Source organism: Equus quagga, chromosome 8, assembly GCF_021613505.1.
Source record: "Equus quagga isolate Etosha38 chromosome 8, UCLA_HA_Equagga_1.0, whole genome shotgun sequence".
Lineage (NCBI taxonomy): Eukaryota > Metazoa > Chordata > Mammalia > Perissodactyla > Equidae > Equus > Equus quagga.
In genome coordinates, this window is record NC_060274.1 from 2,986,464 (window position 1) to 3,012,069 (window position 25,606).

At 49.7% G+C, this 25,606-nt stretch overlaps 1 protein-coding gene across 2 annotated transcripts; it reads left to right on the top strand.

Moving 5' to 3' along the window:
* Positions 1 to 1,439: 1,439 nt before the first annotated feature.
* RNASET2 (ribonuclease T2) lies at positions 1,440 to 25,606 on the top strand. Of its 2 annotated transcripts, XM_046669858.1 has the most exons (10): positions 1,445 to 1,577; positions 1,826 to 1,925; positions 4,438 to 4,498; positions 7,744 to 7,799; positions 9,401 to 9,458; positions 13,141 to 13,208; positions 16,927 to 17,040; positions 21,026 to 21,071; positions 22,487 to 22,561; positions 24,341 to 25,606. In XM_046669858.1, exons 2-10 carry the CDS (start codon positions 1,837 to 1,839, stop codon positions 24,542 to 24,544), a joined length of 771 nt encoding a protein of 256 aa, XP_046525814.1. In that variant the 5' UTR covers positions 1,445 to 1,577; positions 1,826 to 1,836; the 3' UTR covers positions 24,545 to 25,606. The 2 variants fall into 2 exon arrangements, with proteins under 2 accessions (XP_046525815.1, XP_046525814.1); XM_046669859.1 differs by lacking the exon at positions 16,927 to 17,040 and having other exon boundaries at positions 1,440 to 1,577.

Here is a 25,606-nt window from a genome sequence, read left to right on the forward strand (position 1 = left end):
TTGCCGGCCATGACCCCGAAAACTCCCGGCGTCTGTTTCCTCGAGAGCACATACAGACACTGGAATGTAATGTTTTACAGCTTTGCACTCTGACATTTGGACGGCCAGCTGTTCCACAACCGAGTGTCCTTGTTTATCAGTTTGCATCTGACAAATTCCCCACCAACAGATGCTGCTCGCCCACACAGAGCTTCTCAGTCAAGCTGGTGCTTCCTCGTGGTTCCCACGAGGCTGTCTCTCCCTGGGCAATGCAAAGGGCACCTCTACCCAGAAAATACAGGCAGTCTACCTTGATTCTCACCCCTCATTTTTCCGCTTGATTTCCGTAAGGTCTTAGTTCTGCCTCCTCATTTATGGTCGACCACATTCCCCTTCCCACTTATTTACTGCATTTCCCATCTGTCCTCAATGTTTGCCCTGTGGCTGCAATGCCCCCACTTGTGGGAGGATGATATTCTCTACTCCACTGATGCCAAGCTGGACCGCGTGACCCATTTTGACCAAAATAATTGGAGTGGAAGATCAGACGTCAGACCACAAGCCTTCAGAGCCACCCTGTGGTTCTGCCACCGCTCAGCCGCCAGAATGGCACGTGCCAGCTAGGCCTGTTCCTCCGGCGAAAAAGACCACGGAGACGGCAGCTGCGCCTGACCCGCAGCCAGCATCGAACGCGAGCAAGAACCACCTCTGCTGGTGTAGTCAGTAAGCCACTGAGATTTGGGGCTGTTTGTTATTACAGCTTAACCTGGCAAGAGCTGACTCCGGAGTGGGAAACCAAGAGGAGTCAAACCCACAAGAAGTTGCACGATAAACAGGCTTAGTCTCCGAGGCATCCGCTTTAAGGATGATCTGTTCGTAAGGACGCTGCTGCCATCTCTGCCCCGCCTCTGTGGACACGGTTCTGTACAAGCTAAGACTGTGCATCTCTCACACCTCACAACTCACCCTCTCTACACCGCGGTGTGGGAGCCAATAAATCACCCTCAGGTTCCTCCCGCCTCCTGCCTGCTGGAGCCATCCCCTCGCGTCCCTGGGACAGCGGGCCAGGCTCCAGAGGCTTTACTCAGCGTAAAGGAAAACTCAGTTGTCTCCTTCCCACGTAAGAAGAACTCAGCTCTTCTCTACTGTATATTCCCTCCCGAGGAGGGTCCTGGTCGTCCAGGGGCGTGTCCGGGGCCGGGAGCAGATGCGTCGCCCGGGTGCGCGTTCGAGCCAGGAGCGTGCCCGGGGCGGGGGCGTGTCCTGGGTGGGGGCGTGTCCTGGGTGGGGCCTGTCTGGGGCCAGGGGCGTGTCCAGGGCACCGCGCGGATCTGTGGCCCAAGAAAGGGGGGCGGGGGGTCCGGGCTGGGGGGGCGTGTCCTGGGCTGGGGGCGTGCCGAAGGGGCGTCAGGGGGCGTGTCCACCGGCCCGGCGCGGATCGGTCGCCCCGGCGCGCGTTCGAGCCGGGGGCGTGCCCCGGGGCAGGGGCGTGCCCGGGCCGGGGGCGTGGCGTCGGGCGCCGCAGCCCTGAGACGCACCGCGCCTGCGGAGGGCGGGGTCGGCGCAGGCTGGGATTCAGTTGCACCTGGAAGGCCCGGGTAAGGCGGAGGGCCCCCTGGCGCTCTGGTTGTCGGCGGGCGGGGGGCTGGGGTCCGGGGCTCCCACGGGACGGCGGGCTCGGGCCTGTGCGCGCAGACCCGCGGCGCCCCGCCGCCCGGCCAGGTGCAGAGACGGGCTTCAGGAAATCCGTCGGTTTCCAGGGAGACGCAGGGCCTGGCGCTGGCCGTTGTGTGCCCCGCGTCCTCGGAGAGCTGAGCGTTGTGCGCCTTCGTCTTCTCTCTTGCAGGAGTCGGCGCGATGAGGCCTCGGGCACCGCGGGGCGTCCTCCCGGGCGCGCTCGGCCTGGCGCTCTGCTGCCTGTGCGGCGCGCTGGGACCCTGGAGGAGGTGAGGCCCACCCCGCCCTGCGCACGGCCCCGTGCGCCCTGGGGTCTCCGCCTGCCGCCGGGGCGCGGGGGCGCGCGGGCGGGAACTGCAGGGCGGAGGCGGGTGCCCGGTGGACCGAGCGTGTCCGTGCTCTGAGATTCTCCCCCGGCTCGTGGACGCGCACTGTGTTTGGGGTCGAGTGGCACTGGTGCAGTGGTGGTGGTTCCTCTTTTGAAGTTTCTTCTTCTGGCCCTTCCACTCCCTCCCCCTTTTCCATCCTTTCTGTCGCAGCTGACGAATTAGGGGTGAACAGGCTGTGTTATAGAGGACTCTCATTTTACTTTTTAAGAAGACACCAAAATTTGAGTAGCAAATTTTAATTTTTCTCTTTTATTTTATTTGGGTAATGATCGCGTTCATAGAAGGATTTCATACTTATATAGCACGTGTGGGAAGAAGTGGGTTTTACTTCTTTTTTTTTTTTTGCTGAGGAAGATTTGTCCTGAGCTAACCTCTGTGCCAGTCTTCCTCTATTTTGTATGTGGGTTGCCGAGGAGTGATGTAGGTCCCGGCTGGGAAGGAACTCAGGCAGCCAAAGGGAAGGGTGCCAAACTTAATCACTAGGCCACTGGCCGGCCCCTGGTTTTGCATTTTAGTTAAGCTCCATTGCTGTTTTATCATATACTTTAAAAAGTGACATTATTTTTCAGTTTTCCCAGAAAGTGTTTCCTGAAAAAGAGCTACGTTCATTCATTAATTAGTTTTTGCCATCACGTTAAGAGCATATCACGGGAGAGGTATAGTGTGGGGTACTGGTTGAAGACCAACCGCTAGTTCACATTCAGGTGTGAGACCTTGGAGCTCTCTGTGCTGTAATTGGCTTGTCTGTGAAGTGGAAATAATATTGACCCCTGCCTCCTCAAGGTGACGCAGGGAGAAATCAGTTAATGGACAGAAGGTGCTTAGAACCACGCCTGGCCAATAGTAATCAATAAATGTCGGCTCGAGACCATAGGCTGTAATATGTGGCCACTCCCTTCTCTTGTAATTCATGCAGCTGGTGTAGTTGGACGGCCGCCCTGAGCAAGGCCTGGTTTGGGGAACCCAAAGTCGATCGAGGCCCATGAGGTCTTTGCAGGTCAACGGGCGTTTTCCCAAGTACTGGCTGGGCTGAGAACTTTGTGATTCTCTTCTCTTCCTCTGCGTAGGGGGCCTTTCGCGTTACAGCACCTTCAGCTTCTCCATTGCTTTGGGGGGTTTCTCTATACTCACATCACTCTTTGGCCTGGATTGTAGGTCGAGAATCCTCATAGTTTTATTGTAAACAGTACACTGATGGTCAAGTCCTGCTGGCCGTTGCTTCACCTTCCAGCCTCAGGTTCCACCTACGTAAAGGAAGGTTTTTGCGCCCAGGGGAAGCTTCTAAAAAGCTTCTAAAACCAGCTGTAATTTTCACACTGTTCTCCATCTCTCTTTCCTTTTATCCCGAGCGCTTGCATCATTAGTTCAGACTTAAAACTCTGTTTTCATAACATTGTGAATCCTATACTTATTCAGCAGGTCTCACTTATCTGCAAAAGCTAACATGTAAGAACTTAATTCTGCTGTACGCTTGAACCTTCCCTTCTGAAATTTATCCCGAATTAAGTGTCTGCTTGAATTATGTTCCCCTGTTGCTGGTGATGTTTTCCGTCTATAGAGTGAGTATTTTCGCAAGCTGCCCTTTCCGCCCCAGTCTCTTTGCATGCTAAGCCTTGCACACGTGGTTGGGGGCTTCCTGCTGAGAGTTCTGAGTGTGAACACAGCGCTACAATCCCTGATGTGACGGTCTGAGGGTCGGGTGAGTTTCACGCGTGCAGGTAACACGGTGCGCGTGCCGCGTTCTGGACGGCGCCCCCGGGCGTCTGAAGGAGCACCTGTCATCAAACGTCACTAGCTCTGCAGAGAACACATGAAGCTTCACAGTGAGCGGGGCGGTGACCACACAGCCCGAGCTAGTCCAGATCATGTTTTGTTGCCGAATGAACTACAGGACAATTCAGTTTTCAGGGCCTGATGGGTTTCACAAGTGCAGCTAAGGGATAAGGGTCTGTAGCTGAACTGGGTGAACATCCTCAGGACGAAGGCGTTTGCTGGCTTCTTCCCTCCCTCCAGGTCTCTACTGCCCGTCAGTGAGGCCTTTGCTCACTGTCTTCCTCTGCTTAGAATTATAATCTGTAATTTCAACTCCCCTCCCCACCCCTGCATGCCTGTCCCCTTTCTTAGGGACATTCTTTACGACTTTTCGCTACATGACACCATCTGTGCTTTCTTACTCACCATGGCCATTGTCTCCCTCACTGGCGTGTGTGCTTCTGGAGGATGGGGACTCATTCCCTCGCTCCCAGCAGCATCCCTGTCCCACCGTAGTGCCTGGCCTGCAACAGGCACTCAGTGCTTCTTGAATGAATGATGGCGTGAATGGATGGACAGATGAATTTTTCTGTAACTTTACAAAAGTTCTTGAAAAACAAGTTCCTTTGGTTTTCAACAGTGGCGACCACGGATGGAAAAAACTCATTATGGTTCACCACTGGCCTACAACAGTGTGCAAGGTGAGTTTCTCTGCCTCGACTGGCCCCTTTGGTCCAGTGAAACCTGGTGAAGAGTTGAGTTATGTGCCTGTTTCTGCCCCGAGTACCTCTGGCTGACGGAGCCTTCCAGCCTCTCCCTGCCCTGTGAGGTGCTGGTGGCTGGAGCTGCTCCAGCATCGCTGTGCCTTTGAGGCACGACACTGGTCCTCCAGGAAGGCTGTGCGCCAGGTTCCTCGGGTTCGTGACACAGGACCACAAACTGGGTGGCTCAGAGCATCACAAATTCATTCTCTCTCAGTTCTGGAGGCTGGAAGTCTGAAGCCAAGATGTGGGCAGGGTTGGTCCCTTCTAGAAATTTGGAAGGAGAACGTGTTCCATGTCTCTTCTGAGCTTCTAGTGTTGCCTGCGATCCTTGGCGTGGCTTGTCTTGTAGACACAGCACTCCAGTCTCCGCTGTGTCCTTGCACGGTGGTCCCCTTTCTGTGTCTCTCTGTTTCTTATAAGAACCCCAGTGATTGGATGTGGGCCCACCCCGGTCCAGTCTGGCCTTGCCTTCACTTGATGCCTCTGCAAAGACCCTATTCCAGATAAGGTCACGTTCAGAGGTTCCAAGGTGAGACTTCAGCATGTCTTTTTGGGGGACACAATTCAGCTCATCATAGGCCCCAACTTGTCTCCTCTCTTGTTATTGGAAATCTTATTAAAACGTCTCCTGTGAGAGGAAGGGAGCTCACGGCCATTCCCTGCTTGCCTTGCTGTGCTCAGTACCTTCGGCCCCCTTCTCCCCTTTGAGTTTGTCTCTGTGGCTCTGTCTCGCCCTGTGTCCCTTGAGCGTGTCATTTACTGAAGTTCTCGTGCGAGCCGAGCTGTCAGCTGGAGGGGGCCTCGCCTTAGCCTGTCCCCCACAAGCCCCGTTTCCGCTCTTCCATCCTGTGGGCGGTTTGTAGAGCTGACCCTAGCACGAGTTGCACAGTTGTTTGAAAGCATTTCCTCATATTCATCATCTAAAAGCTGAGCTATGCCTAACTTTATTGACAGTGTTTCTGAAACTTTGCCTGGAGAATTCTAAATTTTGATGCCTTTCTTTTATCCCTGCGAGATGGAAGTCACCCATAATTGCTGTCTCGTTTGGGCATCTCCTGCCGTGTTAGGAGCACTCAGGCTTTTGTTTCTGCCTCCGGCATTCGGTGACGATGACATTCTTTTCCATTTCCTCGCTGGTTTATCCTTCTGTTGACAAATGAAAATGAAATTTCACTTGTACCCTCGCCAAATCATGCTCTTGATCCAGAAACTCATTTCTAACCGTGCATCTCTTGTGATATTGGACTGCTCACTCTGTTTTTGCTTTTCCAAACTTAATGAGTACTGTCTCTCCCCCCAGTGCCGGTTCTTTGCTCTGGGGGAGAGAGTGGAACACAGCTGCCCGGGACCAGCTGTCAGTGTCATTGGAGATCCAGTTCTCTCCCTTGCACTCAGGGGTTGCGGGAGCCATTGGGTCGTTGGGGAAGGACCTGTGCCTGCAGAGCTCATATCTTGGGTAATGCCAGAGACAATGCCTTCAGGGCGTGGGACAAGGTCGACTGGTGGGGGAGGCATTTATATAATGAAATGTGAGTGTGTTCCTGGGCCTTGGCTATAAATATGCATGGAAATGCATTTCTGCCTTGAGGCTTTAGAAAAGAGATATATTTTTTTTAAAAAAAAAACAACTATACTAGCAAAATGGCATTATTGGGGAATTAACTTCAAACTAGGATGGCCGTGATGAGGGTTCTGTTAGTCTGGCCCAGGTGTCAGCCTGGGCAGCAGGGCACCTCTGGGCTCCTTCCCCACGAGTGATGGGGACATTACAGGTGCGGGGACAAGGCCACTGGCTGCACTAGTCCTCAGTGCTTAGCAGAGCCCCTCAGGCTCACGCCGGGGGCTGATGATGAAAGCAAGCTGCACCTTGGCCTCAGTCCTCCTACCCCCACCATACAGGCTCGTCCTCCGAGACCCTGGATGTAGAGGTGGCAAAGACCCATCCTTGGGTCCTGGCATTGCTCTTCACCAGCCAGGCACCCCTGGGAAGTGAGCCCCTGCTTTGGACTGTGGTTTCCTTGGGGGTGAATCTGGGGTGTGGGTGGCAGTGAGGTTATGCCCCTCACTCTGATCCCATGCTTGTCCTCTGCTGCCTGCCATTCTGTGGGTCCCTTTCAGCCCACTGAGACCCTCCCTAATTTCCAGACCAGCCACAAAAAGACGCTGCCTCCCCTGAAAGGCAATTCAGAGAGGAAAGGCTTGAAAACATGAGCAGACGCCTCTCCTGTTCCTCCCGGACCCGACATCTATTTTTTATTTGCTTTTTCACTGTTGGGGCATGGGCACGAGTTCTGTCTCATCCGGCCTCATCGTGGAGATCTATTCTAGATGGTTGTTTGTTTTGGAAAAACTCCGTTTTAGCTAAGCCATTTGGAGGTCCCCAAAGGGTGTTACACTGGGATTTTTATCTCCATGGGTTGATCTTTATTATTAAGGATATGCTCTTATCCTTACCCTGGAATTTTTTTAATTTTTATTATTTTTTTTGTTGAGGAAGATTAGCCCTGAGCTAACATCCGCCACCAATCTTCCTCTTTTTGCTGAAGAAGACTGGCCCTGAGCTAACATCTGTGCCCATCTTCCTCTACTTTATTTGTGGGATGCCTGCCACAGTGTGGCCTGACAAGCAGTGCATGGGTCCATGCTCGGGATCGAACCGGTGAACCCCAGGCCACCAACGCAGACCGTGCAAACTTAACCGCTGTGCCACCGGGCCAGCTCCCCTTACCCTGGCATTTTTGTTGGCTCCAAATTCTCAGTACTTATTATTTCACTAGTGTGTCTGGTCCTGGTGCCTGAGCAAACTTGAGTTTAGCAGAGTATTATCAGCCTTTTGTTCTCAAATATTGACTTTTGATTATCTGACAAGAAAATTCTGGGCAAATGTGAATGATTCCATCCGCTTGACTTCATTGGAGAGCACATAAAAATAGCAAAAATGAGTTTTTAATTCTGTTATCTAAATTGTTGAAGGATTGTTCCACTCATTTCAGACGCAGCATCCCGCCCCCTTGTAGTTTCCTCGTGCGTGTGTTGCTGGAATGAACTTTTTGTAAATTATCATGGAATTTATTTTGTGTTCATGCTGCACGGCATCTCGTTGATGTTTGTCTCAAGGAAGGAAGGTCGCAAAATGTATTTAAATAAACAGTGAACCAATTGCCTGTGTCTTTTCTCCGCAGGAAATTGAAAATGCCTGCAGTGACCCTCCGGATTACTGGACGATACATGGATTATGGCAAGCACTTAATGCAGTTAAACCTTAAACACTCAAGGGAAGCTGGCTAATGGGAAACTCTTGTTTGCTGTGATCCTAATATTTGTACTTCCAGTTTTTGTTAGGAGGTTATTTAATAGTGCAGATCCTATTTAAAAATATCTTTAGTCTTTCTAACATAACCCCGATTCTGCTGTCGTTAGTTCTGTTTTGAGTAACGGTCCAGTTATGTATTTAGGGATTTTGGGTACGTTTTAGGATCACTAAATTTTAATTTTCTCGTTCCTCTCTTGGGGGCAATAAGCAAATGTATAAAAATAAATAAATGTGTGTATATTACATACATATCGTAGATATCTATGTTATACACACAGCACAGATACTGAAATTTGTTTTTCTGATTTTGCCTGCATTTTGTGTCCTTTTTTCTTTTACTCTTTGTGTGTGTGTTTGTGGCGTTCAACTGTTCACGTCCCTTTCCCCATCAGAGGGATCCGTTTTGTCCAGCTGCTCCCATAAGAGGAGGTGTCATTCTGGCTTTTGCTGGCACACGCATGTTCCTCAGGCACAGGGGTTCCTAGGAAGCCAATTACACTGGGGCCTGGGGACCGGCCTCTAGTCCCACCTTTGCCCCAGGCTCCTCGGGGACCTCACCACTTTTGTCTCTGGGACCTTGGCTTTCTCAGGTTTTACCGCTGTCCTCTGCTGCTGCATTTCCGAGCTGGGGTGCCAGTGCACAGTGCTGCTCTCGTCCCCGTGGGGGAATTGCTCTGGTTTCAGGTGGCTGGGCCAGCCTTTGACCCTGGAGACATGACTGGGGTGTAGAAGCTAGATTTGGTGACCTCGTGAACTAAGCTGCTTCTGAAGACTGAGGATTGACATGCCCAGAGTTAGATGTGTGAGGACAGACTGACAGTACAGACTGGGGGAGGGTGAACGGGCTTGGTATTTAAAAAACTCATACCAGCTGATCTCAAGGGGTTACTTTCCCAGCATGTCGTGCGTGTGGTCTCATTAACTCTCATCGCCATGGAGAAATGGAAACTTGCCGTTCTCGAGTGGAGATCCGCAGAGGGCAGATAACTTAGAGCCCCAGCTGGGAAACCCCCGTCAGACCTGGCTCCAGAGCTCCCCATACTGCATTCTTTGTTTCGCTTCCTCTTCCAGAAAGTCAGCCTGTTTGTGTTATGCCTGAACTATTTGTTTTTGTGTGTGTGAGGAAGATTGGCCCTGAGCTAACATCTGTGTCAGTCTTCCTCTATTTTACGTGGGATGCTCCCACAGCGTGGCTTGATGAGTGGTGTGTAGGTCCGCGCCCGGGATCCGAACCTGCAAAACCTGGGCGCTAAAGCAGAGTGTGCGAACTTAACCACTACGCCACCGAGCTGGCCCCTGCCTGCATGTTTTGAACACAACCCTTCCCGCTTTGAAAGAAACCCAAACTGTGACTTTGTACCTGAGCATCCTTTATTAAACAATTCCCGTGGCGTAAGGAATTCCCGGGTAGAATTTCTCTTCCCTTTGTCCTCTGCTGACCTTAGCGGAAGTGTTTGCTTGTGTCATTTGGAACCCATGCCAACCAAGACTAATTTCTCTTTATTTTTTTTTATTTTAATTTCAAGGCCTGATAAAAGTGAAGAATGTAACCGGTCGTGGCACTTTAATTTAGAAGAGATCAAGGTATTAACTTTTCATTCCACTCCCACTGCAGAGTCTGGCGCTAGACTCACGCTTGTCTTTGCGGGTCTCTCTTCCAAGTCAGGTTGTAAAGCGAGCGGGTCAGGAATGTGCTCACCAGGATGGAATTTTTTTAGTGTTTATTGATATCTAAGATAGTCTCACAAATTAAATATGACCACACCTTTCTCCTCCTCTGCGCTGAGCCCAAACCGTGTAAGTGAACCGTAGGAAGTGAAGTCAGCCTGAGCCGGGTCGGCTCTCTCCTGCCAGCCCCATCAGTGCCCTGTGAGTCCTGTGGGCTGGGCGCGGGTTAGGTGTGTCTAGACGGCTCGGGCTTGGAGAAGAGGCCCGTGGTGGCCGCGCCGTCCTTTCCGGTGAGGCTGGGTTAGGTTTCTAAGGAGAGCCCGTGAGCAGGGGAAAGTGAAGGGTTTTTCCGGGACGAAGGCTCGCATTACAGAATGACTCATGGCCCTGGAATTTATGAGAGTCTTGGCAGAAGGGATCTTTGGAGGCGCTCCTCCCTCATGTTCACACGCCCACATGTGCGTGCACACACACACACACACAAACACACATGCAGGCTCACCTTTCCTCGGGGTGCCGACAGCCCCTGTGTGTAACCAGTCCTCCGTCAGGGTAACTAGGACCTGGATTCACTGGGCTGGTGTGCGCGGTCGCCCCGGCCTCCCAGGAAATGTGGGGCAGAATCAAGATTTGCTAGAGTTATGGGTCCTCCCCGGTAATCTACGGCCCCCAGAAGGACAAGGTGGTTAGTTCCAAACCCATCTCAGGTTCTAGTCCAAATGGAATTATTTCCTCCCTCCTCCTTCCTGTGAGGGTGTTCAGGGGTGTGAGCCGGGAGGCCTGGGAGGCTGGGGACCCTCTGTAAGAATTATTAGTACACCCCAAAGTCTGGCGACATCTCTTGTTCCTCAGACCTACTTTCCTCTTCCTGGACTCACTTCAGCTTCCCCTAATACCACGGGGACATGCCTGGTTAGAATCTTGTGATCCTAAAGGGGAACTAGAGATTAACTTATTCAGTGATGAGGTACTGAGCGCCTACAGTGTGCCAGGCACTGTACCGGGGGGCTGGAGACGCATGGGAGCAGAACCGCAAGTGGTCTCTGGTCCACGTTGCTTATTTGGGGAGATAGGTGCTAATGAAGTCATCATCCACATACAGAATTACAAACTGGGTGCCTGGAGAGAAAAGCACTTAGAGCTTAGCACAGTGGACCTGAGCTAGGCTCCTCCGTAGAGGTGATATTTGAGCTGGAATCTGACTTGACTAGGTGAAGGGCAAGGAAGGCTGCAGAAGCAGCATGTGCAAAGGCCCTGGGGTAGAAAGTACAGAGACTTTGAGAAGCTGGGAGGAAGCCAGTGTCTCTGGGGTGTGAGCCATGAGCCTAGATAGTGTTCAGAGCCAGCTCATACAGAACCTTGTGTCCTGGTTAAGAATTGTTTCTTTGACTTAAGATCCAATGGGAAGTCATTGGAAGCATTCAAGCTGGAGAGTGAAGTAACCCAATGTGTCTTTTGTAATGGTCATGCTGCTGCCATGTTGGTTGTGAGAGTCACGTGGGGAGACGAGTGAGGAGGCTCCTGCAGGGTCCCACGAGGAGGCAAAGAGCTTGAATAAATGGTGGCCATGGAATTACAGAGGGGAGAGGATATCCTGCAAGTAGGATGCACAGGCTCAAGGATTGACTGGCTTGGAGAGGAAGCATCAGGCAGGACCCGGGGCTTGTTGATGAGGTGGGCGTCAGTCTCCTTCCCTGGTGTGAGGGACACTGGCGGGGGCCCGGGCTTTGGCGGAGGTATGATGGAGAGTCAGCTGTGGCCACGTGGAGTTTGAATTACCCTGGAATGTCCAGGCAGGTTCAGTGTGTCAGAACAGAGGTCTGGGCTGGAGGTGAACTTGGGGCGTAGATGGCACACAGAGGGTAAACTGAGGCCGGCAGCATGCATGTGGGTGGAGTGGAGAAGGCGGGAGCAAGCCTCGAGGAGCCCCAGTGTTGACACGAGCGGGAGAGACAGGGTGTGTGAAGAAGGCACCTGAGGAGGAGGAGGACCAGAGGGGAGGTCCAGGAAGGAGCGCCAAATGGGCCCCGGAAAGGCAGGCGGCCACTGCCCTGGGGGTGGGTCCCTTAGAGGTGCAGGGAGGGAGGGGACCGTAAACCACTGTGTTCAGACTGTGCTGCTCTCCTTGTTTTTAGCACAGTGTCCAGTTTAGCTTTGATCCCAAACAAAAGCAGCCTGTTGGTCACCCTCCATTGTCACCCTGCCTCGTCCCCCAAGGGCTGGTGGGGGCTGAAGCTGGACTGTGGCAGGTGGAGGATAGGTGGACGTGGAGACAGCGAGGTGGACAGCTTCCTGAGAGAAGGGCAGCCATGGGAAGATGAAGACAGGGCTGTCTGGGTGGGGAGGGGGAGGGGAGTTACGTTGTTCAATTACCGATGGCTTGATGGGGAGGATCCTCAACAAGGGCAGTGGGGGCGAATATGAGGAAGAGAGGTCATCCTGCATCCAGTTGCACACGTTTTTTGTTTTTTTTTTTTGCTGAGGAAGATTGTTGCTGAGCTAACATCTGTGCCAGTCTTCCTCTACTTATGTGGGGTGCCACCACAGCATGGCTTCAGGGGCAGTGATAGGTCCGTGCCTGGGATCTGAACCTGCGAACCCCAGGCCACCAAAGCAGAGCATGCAAACTTAACGACTACACCACCAGGCTGGCCTCTGTACACCTGCTTGACACAACCTTCTTTTGGCCACATGGGTGTGCAGAAACTGAAAAGTAAACCCGAAGTCTGTTCCGTTTAGGGAGAGTCTGCAGAGTACGGAAGGGCTCAGAGTGCCCACCCAGACCCGCTCATCTCGAGCAAGAACTTGTGTGTTTGTTGTTTGTTTTAATTAGTAGACGTGATTTTTCAGTTTTAGAAACCTAAAACAGGAAAACGAAATGGAGAGTACAGAGTTCCGGTACACTCCCTGCCCTTCCCCGTGGCCCCATTACAAACGTCTTGCATCAGTGTGATACATTTGTTACAAGTGATGAGTGAGTATCTGATACTTATTACCAGTTAAAGGTCACACTTTACGTTAGGTTCACACTCTGTATTATATAGTTTTATGGATTTTGACAAATGTATCATATTGTATCCACTGTGATGGCATCCTACAGAGTATTTCACTGCCCTAAAAACCCGTGCTCCCCCATCCCTCCCTTCCAACCCCTGGCAACCCTGACCTTTTTACTGTCTCCATAGCTTTACCCTTTCCTGAAGGTCATATAATGAGGATCATACAATATGTAGCCTTTTCACATTGGCTTCTTTCGCTTAGTAATATGCATTTAAGCTTCTCCGTGTTTTTTCATAGCTTGATAGTTCTTTTTTTATTTTGTTAGCCCTGAATAATACTCCCTTGTCTGGATAGACCGCAGTTTATTTATCCACTCACCTGTGAAAGCTTGTATTTTCAAATGCAGTTTTATCATTACTCAAATTCTCCTTTTAGATGTGTCTTAAGCATTTCGTGCAGAACGAGCGCGGAATCATTTTACTCGCCTGAGCATTATTAACAGAGCTCAGTTCTTTCAGTGTTTTTGTTTATGCAATTTACCTGCTAGGTTTTGAGCTGTTGGGTCCTACATAGATTTTTTTTTTTCAATCATACGCAGGACCTCTTGCCAGACATGAAGATATACTGGCCAGATGTCACCCATCCACCGAATCACAGCCACTTCTGGTGAGTCTGAGTTCTAACGGCCATCGCGGGTCTCGACCCGCAGGTGTGAGAGCTCCCTGGATGTGTTCTCAGACGAACTGTGGGAAGATGGGGAACAGATGGTATGCCATTTTTGGTGCCTTTGGGTAAAAGGCATAAATGGCCTTTTCTGGATAAAAAAATGAGGGCAAATGGAATTCACTTTACAAACCTCTTTTTAATCTATTTCATTTGTTACTTCCTTTTAAAAATTTCCTCTACTGAGGTTTAACCAAGCCAGATACTTGCCTATCTAAGAGGCCGTCCCTCCAAATCAGACAGGAGGGACTATTTCTCAAAGAAATTGTGCTGTCTTGAAATACATCAGGGAAAAAGCAGATATAGTTAAGAAAAGAATTATCCCTTCATAGGAGAGATTAGGGAAGAGAGAAAGTGGGATTTCCACTTGAGGCCCCATCCACAGTCTGTTCCAGTGAAGCTTCTGTAAGTTTAGCAGGAAATGCTGTTTAAGCCAAAACGGCTTTTAAAGTCACTTCTTTTACAGAAGACAAGATGAATATTCCTTTTATTTACATTATATTAACCCAAAATAATTCTTTATTTTCTCCATGTCATTCCGATATGGCGATTTATAATTTACATTACAACTAACCTGATTGTGTCCAAAATGATTAACTTAGCTTGGAAGTATTTTTGTGTAGAATTTTTAGGAAAAGAAGTTTAGAGAAAAGCTTTTTTAAACATAATGGAAAGAAGGTGATGCATCTTCCTGGTTCACGAGCAGTCAGTTTGCAGTTTCGTTCTTGGATGTGTGACGGGGCGGTGGCCTTAGAATTCACAAAGCCTGGATCTGTAGGTGGAAATCATTCCATCGATGGAGAAGAGAGCCACTCAATGAAAACCGGGGAAATGCACGGTTCAGGCATCCAGGCTTGCTCTGCACAGCCTGTATCGTATAGCTAGCTAATGGCCTGAGTGAGTTGAAATGGGGGCAAACGATGAAACCTTTCTATAGCACTTCACAGTATACTTCGGAATAATGAATCTATGGCAACTAAGGATGCAAAACATAATTGTTCTAGTTGTTACAATGTTCCATGATGAGTCAATCAAATTGTTGCCAAGTGGCTTAGAAACAAATCAACAAACACACTTAAGCCTTCTGTGCGTCAGGGCCTTGAACATTTAATCAGAATAGTGTGGGCAGAGTTGCATTTCTTTTTGGGCTCTAGTAAAGGCAAGATGATTTACTTTTCTGGGTTGGATAGTTAAGGTACACACTTGAAAACTTTGGTTCTAAGTGGAAAAGGTAAACTACGCATATGTTTTTCAGTATGTCTAGTTTCTAAAGCGCCTCAGTACGGAAGGGCAGACACGGGGACTGCCGATGTGGCACTGTCATCTCTGTCTCCCTAGTTAGTGGCCTTGGGCCACTGGTGCCCAGATTGCCTGTTTTGTGAGAGTTTCTAAGGTGCCCACAGAGGCGCCCCCAGCCTCTCCACCTCGGCTTTGTCATCAGAGCGGGAGCTTCTGTCAGAAAACTTTTCTCTTTAAACCCAAATATGAATCCCGTAAGCAGAGTAGGGAGTCTTGGCAGTACTTGGTGCTCAAAGGATACCCCAAGATTAAATCTGTTAATAACGAAAACCACTACGTACACAGCCCTGTGCAAAGTAGGACTTTGGTTTGTTTTTTTTTTGATTCTTGTAAGAAAAAGAACAGATTTGGGTCATGCCCAGTGTGGGGATGCAGCCTCGCTGTGGAGGTGTCCCTGGGCCTCAGCTGTCCCTGGGGAGCAGGCCAGGCAGTCACGGGAGGGTGACCCCGACACCTGCTTGTGTGCCCTGGTCCCTCCATTTCTTGTAAAACAGGAATCATGATTCCAGGACCTACTGCACAGAGGAATTGGAGGGGTAATGAGCTGGAACACGCAGAACACTTTACATGACCCCAAATACTTCCTAGGTCATAATAAATATTCAACGAATGTCAACTGCCGTTTATTTCTGGAGCAAGCTTAACTCAATGGATGTTAGGGATCCAGATATTGAAAGTATTGATATGAACGTAGTTCAAGACATTTAATCACACATCATGTGGAATTGGACATTTTTCATTTAACACAAAACTGTCATGATTCCTGTTTTACAAGAAACGGAGGCACCTATAATTCAAGTTCCATGTTCAATTAGTCCGAAAGAGCCTCTTGTTTCTACTCTATAGAATGCAGAAAGTTATCAAATACTTCGCTCGGGGAACTATTCCAGAAGAAGAAAGTTAGTTGTTCGCCCATTTTTATCCTTCCTCAGAGTTTCCGCGGATCTGAGAGACTCGTGACTCATGGCCACCACTGTTTCCCGGACCTGGCGCCCCAGAAAGAATTAACCTGAGTTAGGGCACATTTCGATTATATTTTTGAGAGATGGCAGATGAGTGCTTTATGATGGTGCATGAATGTTATTTAGTGAAACTTCGTGAATTAATCACGGGTCAAGCTGAGGACACCTGACACCCGTTGTTTTCTGTGCTAACAGGCGGTAGCATCTGAATTGACAGGTCCTCGGTCAGTCAGAAGGTGGGTGTCAGTTACCTTTAGCATCCATGGGACGGCAGCGAGGCACACCCTGAACGGCCCTGAAAATGGAGTCGAAAGCCGGGTTCAGGTGCGGGCTCTGGGATGGCCTGGCTGGGTGGCCTCCCACAGGGGGCCTCGCTAGCCCCTCAGAGGCTCAGTTTCCCCATTTCTAATCCAGCAACAGTACTCTTGCCTTGCAGAGTTGTGAGAACCAAATGAAGAATGTGGAAACATTTTGTAAAACTTTAATTTGCAATAAAATGTAGAGAATTATTCTCTTGGGGCCGGCCCGGTGGTGCAGTGGTTGAGTTCGCACGTTCCGCTTTGGTGGCCCCGGGTTCGCCAGTTCAGATCCCGGGTGCGGACATGGCACTGCTTGGCATGCCATGCTGTGGCCGGCGTCCCACGTATAAAGTAGAGGAAGATGGGCATGGATGTTAGCTCAGGGCCAGTCTTCCTCAGCAAAAAGAGGAGGATTGGCAGCAGATGTTAGCTCAGGGCTAATCTTTCTCAAAAAAATAAAATAAAATAAAAATGTAGGGAATTATTCTCAATAGCAGTATTTCTTTTGAATACAAATTGCCGTTTGTTGGCAGACGTGGTGGGGCTCTGTTGTATTCCAGGCGTCTGTGTGGATGGACCTAGATGCTATCATAACGCTGTGATAATGAGCAGAGACTGTCACAGGGAAGGGCCCCAGGTGTTCTCAGGAACAGCAATTCTGCCTTTTCTTTGCTGGTTGCTTAGAAATGGCTGTGTGGCCTCTCTGTGAAACTCCCCGGCTGTCAAGCATGAGCCCAGCTGAACCCCCAGCGCTATGTGACTTTGTGGGTGCTTGAACGATGGCGTGTTCCTCGTTCTCTGCTTTGATGGGTTGTTAATCGTAGAAGTGAACTGGAATTGCTTAGCAGTGGAAACCTGAAGAGAAGATCAGAGGGCTCTTTGAAGATTGTCCTGTGCCCAGGGGGCCTTGTTTCTGAGCGTGGGGGACTCAAATGATTGCTGTGTTGCAAATAAGGAATTTCATCCTTCTGACTTTGTATAAGAAACAGCGCACGTCCCGCTCATGAAGCTGCTGCACTGGGAAAGAACCTGTGCGCGTCTTTTTACTGTGAATAGGTTTTGTTACTTTTTAACTAGAGATTTTTTTTAAAAACCTTGCAGGAAGCATGAGTGGGAGAAGCATGGGACCTGTGCAGCCCAGTTGGACGTCCTCAATTCCCAGAAGAAATACTTCGGCAAAAGTCTGCATCTGTATAAGGAGCTGTCCCTGAACAGGTAGGGCACCCCTCGTGGTCCGGCCACTCCTCACGGGCGGTTTGTGTGTGTTGCAGCCTCGCTGTCTGCACCTCGACTCTCGAGTTTGACGGTCCCAACCCCAGGGAATCAGCATAGAGCCACACTGCCTGGGGCAGCAGCCCCTGCCTCGTGCACTGTGGACCCTGGTGAACCAGCAGTGGGATTGTTCCTAAGAATATTTGTGTCCCCTGCAGAGCCTTCCCAAATCTCTGTGGGTGATGACCATGCAGAGTGGACGCGAAGACTCAGGCCCCCTCTCTGGACACGGACACATGAGTAAACTGCGTTATCAGGGCAGCTTCTCTAAAGTCTGAATATCGGGAGTCTCTGGATCTTTGTTGCAGTGGTCCTGGGACAAGCAGGAGGAGGTGATGGACAAAGACCCCTGAACCCTAGAAATTACCCAGACCCGTGTCATCCCGCCGCTGCCCACCCCTCGCCTCCGCTCTGGAGACCGGGGGGGACAGGTCACTGCTTGTGAACCACCAAACTCATAAAAACCAATGGAGGGGCCTGCTGAGGACTGGGGCCCCACCTGCTCAGGGCCTGGCCCACCACCAGGGGAGCAGGGGCAAGGTCGGCCTTCCACTGTCTGGATGTTTCTGGTGTGCCAAGTGTGTGAGGAATTCTCACTCTCCTTCATCTGAGGGTCATAATAAACCAGTGAACTAGTTTTAAAAACTGTGACAGATTGTACAGCTTGCGTTAGTCAGAGCCAGCCAGAAGACTATCAAGAAGCTTTGCTAATCCATGGTGTTTAAGCTGCATGAATCTAATCTGCTTACAAGAGGAACAGGCCTCCCTCGGTTCTCTACACGCGCGCTCCCCTCCCTCGGTGTACAGACACGTCCACAGGCCACGTGTCGCCCTCCCACACAGATGCCCTCCCATTTCACTGTGATCAGAAGCGACCAGTGGGCCGGCCCCGTAGCCGAGTGATTAAGTTCACGTGCCCCACTTTGGCAGCATGGGGTTCGTCGGTTCAGATCCTGGGCATGGACATGACACCACTCATCAAGCCATGCTGAGGAGACATCCCACATGCCCCAACTAGAAGGACTCACAACTAGGATATACAACTATGTACTGGGGCTTTGGGGGAGAAGAAAAAAAAAAGAGGAAGATTGGCAGCAGATGTTAGCTCAGGGCCAATCTTCCTCACCAAAAAACAAAAACATACTTTAAAAAAAAACAAAACCGGATCTAATTGGGCCACTTCTTTGCTCAAAACCCCACTCAGAAAAGGGGCTTTAGTCATCTTAAAAAAAAAACAAAAGGGGCTGGCCTGGTGGCACAGTGATTAAGTGCGCACGTTCTGCTTCGGAGGCCTGGGGTTCGCCCATTTGGATCCCAGGTGCGGATATTGCACTGCTTGACAAGCCATGCTGTGGTAGGCGTCCCACATATAAAGTAGAGGAAGATGGGCATGGATGTTAGCTCAGGGCCAGTCTTTCTCAGCAAAAAGAGGAGGATTGGCAGCAGATGTTAGCTCAGGGCTAATCTTCCTCAAAAAAAAAAAAAGAAAAGAAAAAAAGGAAAAAGCAATCCAACAGCTGGGATTGGATGGGGTGGGTCACACGCCAGAACAGGAGGGGCGAGCACCTTTGGGGACCAAGATTACGTGAAGAACACCCTGCAAATAAGGGTTGCAGTCATTGGCTCACAGAGGTCATGCTTTCAAGTGTGCCTTTGACCCCACTTCTGACACTAACCAGTTGTCCAGTTTGGGTACCCGCCTCTTTGGGTCTTATTTCCCAGCTGTAGGATGAAGGGAGGGGTTGCCCTCAGCCTCTGAAGTCTCTTCTGGAAATCTGCAGAACTGGGCACCTACACCAAGGAGGAGACGTGAACAGCAGCGTGTTCCGCATCCTGTGTGACGTGATTATCTGCAGGTTTTCTTGCAGTAAGAGCAAGGCCTTTGGAAACATTTCCTCAACCAAAAAATGTAGATAAGACCCACTTCAAAAATCCTCAAGAGAATTAACTGAGAGAATGGCTGTAGCACAGCTCCTGGGGCCAGGAGTGGTGCCGTGGAAGAGAAGCAAGACTGGCGGGACAGCATCCACGTGGGAGCCTTCGGAAGACAGGCAAGATGCCCTCTATTTCCAGATAAGACCTCACGGTGCTGAAGCTGCCACAAGCTATGAGCATTGTGAGATCGGGCTAACTCGACAGCCCAGCTTTTGTTGAATCAAACAGGAAAAGGAGCATAAATGATGCTGTTGGCACTTTTTAAATAAAATATCTAAACAATTCATCCCTTTCTCCCACAACTGCTTATTAAGTACCTCCTGTTTACACTTTTTGAATCTCAGTAGCTTTATGTATATACACACGTGCAAAGTCGTCACATCCCACCATTGCTGGAGTCTCAGCCGGCCCTCGTGATCAATGGGCACTGAATCTCTTAGTGGTCCAGGCTGGTAAATGTTTACCGAACCTGCAGGTGAGAGCACTGCTGGCAATAGGATGTTTGTTAGAAACTCTGTAGAATGATTATAGAGCGATTACCTTCTTTCCCGTTTTCCCCAAGGAAAATCTAAAATCTTAGGACTCACCAAATTGAACTTAAGAAGTCAAAACTTGAAATCCCTTGTATTTTTTCTCCGTATTGTAAACCATTACTGCAGGTTCTCTTTTTCCTTAAGCCTGTTCAATGAGCATAAACTAGCAGGCTGTTACTCACTTTATGATATGAAGGTGGCAAATCCCCAAAAAAATGCAGACCATCTTGAACCAAAGTTCTCGGATTACCCACAGATGTGGGGATTAATGCCAAACTCATCTGAACTCAGTAGAAAATGGTGTAGACTCTGTTCTGGGCCAGAGGTCAAGTCGCCCCACAGGTGTCTCTCCCTCCCTCCCTCCCTCCCTCTCTGCCTAATTTCCTTGATGACCTAACTCAGGAGGGCCCTAAAGCAGCCCTGCCCCATAGAAACAGAACACAAGCCACATGCGTGATTTTAAATTTTCTAGTAGCCTCATTAAAAAGAGCAAAAAGAGACAGACTAGTTACCTAATATATTTTGTGCAATCCAATGTATCCAAAATCTTATTGTTGTAAAAAATTATGGAGAAATTTTGCGTTTGGAGGGCCCAGAGCGAGCCTTTGAAATCTGGCCTTCCTCCTGCGCTGACAGCACAAGGGCAGGCGACGGGCAAGTTTATCTCTAGGGTTTCGGAGACCTTGCTCGCTGCCGCCTCCTGTGTGGTCCAGGAGCATCAGCAAAGATCCGGACACTCCTGACGTTGGGTGTTCGTAACGCAATATGCCTTTGTCAGAAATGGGGGCTGGAGGAGGCTCGTCCTGCTCCGAGCCGTGTTTTCCTCCGGCCAACTCACGTCTGATATGTCAGGGCCCCCAGAGGCGGCCTGAGTCTGTGCGTTCCCTCTGCTGGGTTGTAACCCGGATAATTCAGAGAGCTGTGATGGGGGCTACAGGGCATATTTTTGGAATTATCAATCTGAGAATTTTCATATCGTATTCTATTAATAAGTAAGGTCATCACATGGTACTTTGATTAGGATTCATTATTGTTGGTTAAAACCATGTGCTGTAGGTGTCGAATGTATTTAAAGATTTGACCAAGTGCAGTTTCTTAGGATAAGGCTAGACTCCAAAATCCATTGCTGACTATCTTTTAGGATAGACGTGGCATACACATGGCATTGTGTGTGCCAACTCCAGCTGGTAGTGGCCATCTGGACACGTTGAGAAGGCTCCAGATGCTGGGAGGAGAACTTGGGTCAGCAGTGTGCGCTGAGGGTGAGGGGAGGTCGGGACGGCCTCCGTGCCACTTATTGGCTGTCTTTGTTAACTAACTGCTTGATTGCCCAAAATAATAGAAAATAAGCACTGTCCTTTAAGAGCATCTTGATTTTTACTGTGAAATATGATGTTTTAGAACAAGAAAGGAAAATGGACCTTCATTATACAGCTAATTTTTTTCCCTTTAAATTTCAGTATGCTCCAAAAATTGGGGATAAAACCATCTATCAATTACTACCAGGTGAGTGTTGCTTTCCACCTCTTGTCAGATGTGTGTGTGCTGAGGACACCCAGCAGCATCAGTGTCACTTCACCCTTGAGCCACAGTTGGGTTCTAAAAGACCCAAACCAGCCACGCTCCTACTTGGCTATGTTTTTAAATAGATTTATTTAAGTTTTGTTTCCTTGTGCATATTGAGTATAAACTGAAGGCCACTTAAACCAATGACTTTGAAGCCCAGAGTCATGGTCCTTGTGGAGAAGTGTGTTCCAGGCTTGGACAGGGAAGGTGGAATATGCAGTTTGAAAAGTATATTCAGTTTTCTAATATTTTGTTTGAGGAAGAAACATACAATTTGTTTGTTTTTCTTTTCATGATCAAAGTATAGAAATTTAGGCACCACCAGATCTTTCTGGCTGGTAAGCATATGTAAAAGGTCATTGTGTTCAAGCCACACCCACTCGTGTCACTGGTGGTTGTCCCACAGAGAGAGTGCGTGACCCCCCAGAGCTGAAAGTATTTATCTTTGGCCCTTTACAGAGTAAGTTTGCTGGCTCTCACTTTAGAGAAACGTATCGAACTCTTTGAGAGAGTTTTTATATTTATTATAGGTATGGATTGAAAAAAGCTTTGAAGTCACTGATCTTAGCAGTTCCGAGGTTCCGGTCTCATGGCTGGACACTGAACTGCTATTTCGGTCTCTCGTCAGTCTGTGGGATCAATGGCTCTCCCATTTTTGCTCTCTGTGATGGGTATGCTGTGGCTCTGCGGCCGGTTTCCAGCTGATCCGTTTTCTTCCTGCCTGGAGAGCAGGGAGGGAGGGAGCAGTGACCTTGGTGAGGGGGTCAGTTCACCATCTTCCAGGAACCCGAGAGAAAGTGTGTTTGCAGGGCCCCTCCGGTCCTTGTCTGGTTTCCTGGTAGGGAAATGTATTTCACATTTTTGCCCAGAACTTGTTCAGAGAACTGGTTTCATTTATAATAAAGGCAACGATGAGCACCAATGTTCTCTGAGCTCCTTCTCTGTGCTGGGGGCCCTTGTTAGGGATCTGAATAGCATGACGCCTTGCTCAGACGGAGGTCCCCACCTATGCAAGTGGGTTTGATTGACTGTCTGGAGATTTTCTGCTTTTGCATCCAGCATCCAGGTGCTGGGTGTAGACAGAAGCGGGCAGAGAGGAGAACGGAAACCTTGTGGAGCAATGGGGGTGCCATTATGGTCTGGTCGGTGGGGGCTGAGGGGGCAACATCCCCAGCAGGGGCTTCTTTCTGGAGCATCTTCGAGTCCTGCGTGTGAGCCTGGGAGCGCTCAGGGAAGCGATTACACTGTTGTCAGCTGTGTGAGAGCGTAGACCAGCGTGTCAGGTCTGAATAGAACAGAACTGTTAAGTTGACTCTGTTGAAGTTTCATTTCTAATGCACTTTATTTAATTTCAGATTTCAGATATTAAAGATGCCCTCGCCAGTGTCTACGGAGTCATACCGAAAGTCCAGTGTCTTCCGCCAAGACAGGTCAGATGTGCTATGTTGTGTCGGTCTTTCTGTCTTTATCGGGAAGACAAATTCAACTCTGCCAACAGCTTTGTTCTCGCCAGGAGTTCCCAGGGGCGGAGTTGTGTGTGGGTGTGCATGTGTGTATGCATGTGTGGGTGTGCATACAGCACGTGTTGTGTGTGCGCAGGCCTCTGCGCATGTGTTGAAATAACAGACTGCTCTTTGACATCAAGCTACGATGGGGTTTCTTTTCTTGACACTTAACCCTAATGAGAAGGTGCCTATTCTGGAAGGGAGGGTGGAGAAGGGAGCAGAAGGGAGTGTGGGTGTGTTCCTATCGTTAAACATTTCTAAATTAGAAAATTTCTAAGTGTTTACAGTGTTAGTGATTTTAGTTGTAGCTGTCTGTCCACTTTATAGGTGAATTATAGTTTCTTTCATCAGCTGCGATACTGTGATTTATAAGAAATACATATTTGGTCATTCAGGTGACCAAAATATGTTTTTCATATATATTTGGTCTTTGTCTTCAGTTCCTGGCTTGCAGCTCCCAAAGCATTCTGAATTTCCCAAGTGTTGAGCGATAGAGGTGTCTTTTGTTATGTAAATGAGGTGACTTTTTGGGGCTGGTTGCCAGTGAAGTCAACCATGTGATGGAGGGTTGGAACTTCCAGTCTCACCCCTGACCTCTGGAGCAGGCAGAGGGCTGGAGGTTGAGTTCAATCACCAATGGCCAATGAGTTAATCAGTCGTGTCTTTGTAATGAAGCCTCTATAAAAACCCAAAAGGATGGGGTTCAGAGAGTGTCCGGGTTGGTGAACACGTGGATGTTTGGGGAGAGGTCATGCTCAGAGAACATGGAAGCTCCGTGCCCTGTCCCCGTACCTTGCCCTGCACATCTCTTCCATCTGGCCATTCCTGAGTTGCATCCTTTATAATAAAGGATAAAGGTGATGTAGTGAGTAAAATGTTTCTCTGAGTTCTGTGAGCTGCTCTAGCAAATCCATCTAACAGGGGCAAGAGGTCGTGGGAACCTCTGATCTATAGCCAGTCGGTCAAAAGTGCAGGTGGCAACCTGGGCTTGCCGTTGGCATCTGAAGTGGGGTGGGGGACAGTCTCATAGGACCGAACCCTCAACCTGTGGAATCTGATGCTGGCTCCAGGTAGACAGTGTCAGAATCGAGTTGAATTCAGGACACCCAGCTGGTGTCTGAGAATTGCTTGCTGGTGTGGGGAAGCCTAGACACACACACACACACACACACACACACACACACACACACACACACACGTTGGAATAGAGTCCAGGAACCCTTTTATGAGCTGATAAAGACTTAAATTTGTTTAGCAATTCTGTTGACCTATTTATCTGCAAAAGCCATTTCTTCCCCTGATACTGTGATACATGTGCTGTGTGCACACCTGTGCCAAGGCTGGACCCCCGGCACACCTGTGTCTGCATGTATCTGTGTGAGTGTGTAAATTTATAAGACGGAAACACGTCCCTTCACACATGGCTGCCAGGCTGGCGCAGGGAGGCATCTGGGTGTTGACTTGGAGCCTCCAGCCTCAGCCTGAGCCCACTGCCCACAGCCGGTCACTTCGGGCCCCTGGCCCCAGTTCAGCATTAGAGGAGGGGCTTGTTCTGGAGCCTGGAATCCTAGGTCTGCAGATGCTTCTTTTATTTTCTTCAAATTCTAAACCTTGATGATCCTAGATGATCCTTGATGATCCTTGATGATCCATGATGATAATTCAAGATCTGAGTTCTAGAACGTCTCTCATTTTACATTTTAGGGTGAGGAGGTGCAAACCATCGGACAGATAGAGCTGTGCCTCACCAAGGACCTGCAGCTGCGAAACTGTACGGAGCACGGGGAGCCGCGGTCCCGCAGGTGGGGGGACGCCTGGCCGGCCAGGGCCACCGACGAGGGCCCAGGGCTGGAGGTCTGTGAGGACGGCCCCGCCTTTTACCCCCCACCCAAAGAGACCAATCACTGATGCGTGAATTTTGGAAATATTCTGTGTTTTGAAAAGCAAGTGAAATCCACACACCACTGCTTTTTAAGAAGCATCTTTCAAGTGAAATCTCACCCCTTTTGGGGGCAGCTTTCTTTAATGTAAGCCTGTCGGTTTTGCTTTTCACTTTGTGTCTGTGAGTTGATTTTTGTGGCACATGTAAAGGGGGGTGAACATCGGGTGCATTGAAAGGAAGAAAAGCTCCCACGCCCGAGTAGCTGCTTTGTAGTTGGAATAAAGCGCACGGTTTTCCCTTTTTTCTCCTTTATTAAGCTCTTTGGCATCTTAGACCAGGCAGGCACCCTTGGGGTTTCAGCAAGCAGTACAGATTCAGGAAGTTCTGGCCTGCGTCCCCCTCAGAGCGGCTGCCATCTTGGCCTGGGGGTCGCGCTGGGAGCTGCTCTCAGGGGGAGCCAGGCCAACGTGGGGACAGTGGCAGGCATCTCCACCTCCCACCTCAGGGTTGATGGGTCTTGTTCCACGAGGGCCCCAGAACACGTTCACCTGCCAGCGTCTCCCTCTGTGGCCTGGCGTGGGCATAGGTGTGTCCCCTGCAGGCCCCGGTGCTGCTGGCAGGCGAGATGCTCCGAGAAAGGGCTGCGAGTATCTTCTCTCTTCCTGCCAGAGGAAATCTGGGTGCATTTACTCAGTGCCTGGCAGCTGCCCCGGCTGGTCCGTAGGAGCTCCGCATGCAAATTAAAACCTGCACGTCGGTTTAGGTCAGGCCTCAATTCCTTTCTATGGGAAGGTAGCTCGGGACCTGGGAAAGATTCGGGCCAGCAATAAATCAGTACTTAGGAATACTGTGATTAAATGCAGCCCCTGGTGCCATGTTCCACCCTCAGATCCACGCTCTCTTTCCTTGTGACGACGGACAACATGGTTTCTCTTGCCAGTGGTGGGAGAGCGCCAGGCTCAGGTGGGCGGCTGCAGCCTTACCTGCTGTCTGGGACTTGGTTTGTAAAATGAGGTTTACATTTTCACATTTCACCTAATAGTTTGTGAAATGACTTCCCGTGCTTTATTAAAACTACTTTACCATTA

Excerpts from the sequence above, each read along its gene's own strand:
- RNASET2 (XM_046669858.1), top strand. The coding sequence starts at position 1,837 with ATGAGGCCTCGGGCACCGCGGGGCGTCCTCCCGGGCGCGCTCGGCCTG. Across the intron at positions 9,459-13,140 it reads TTAATTTAGAAGAGATCAAG|GACCTCTTGCCAGACATGAA; the intron begins GTATTAACTTTT and ends AATCATACGCAG. Across the intron at positions 22,562-24,340 it reads AGTGTCTTCCGCCAAGACAG|GGTGAGGAGGTGCAAACCAT; the intron begins GTCAGATGTGCT and ends TTTACATTTTAG.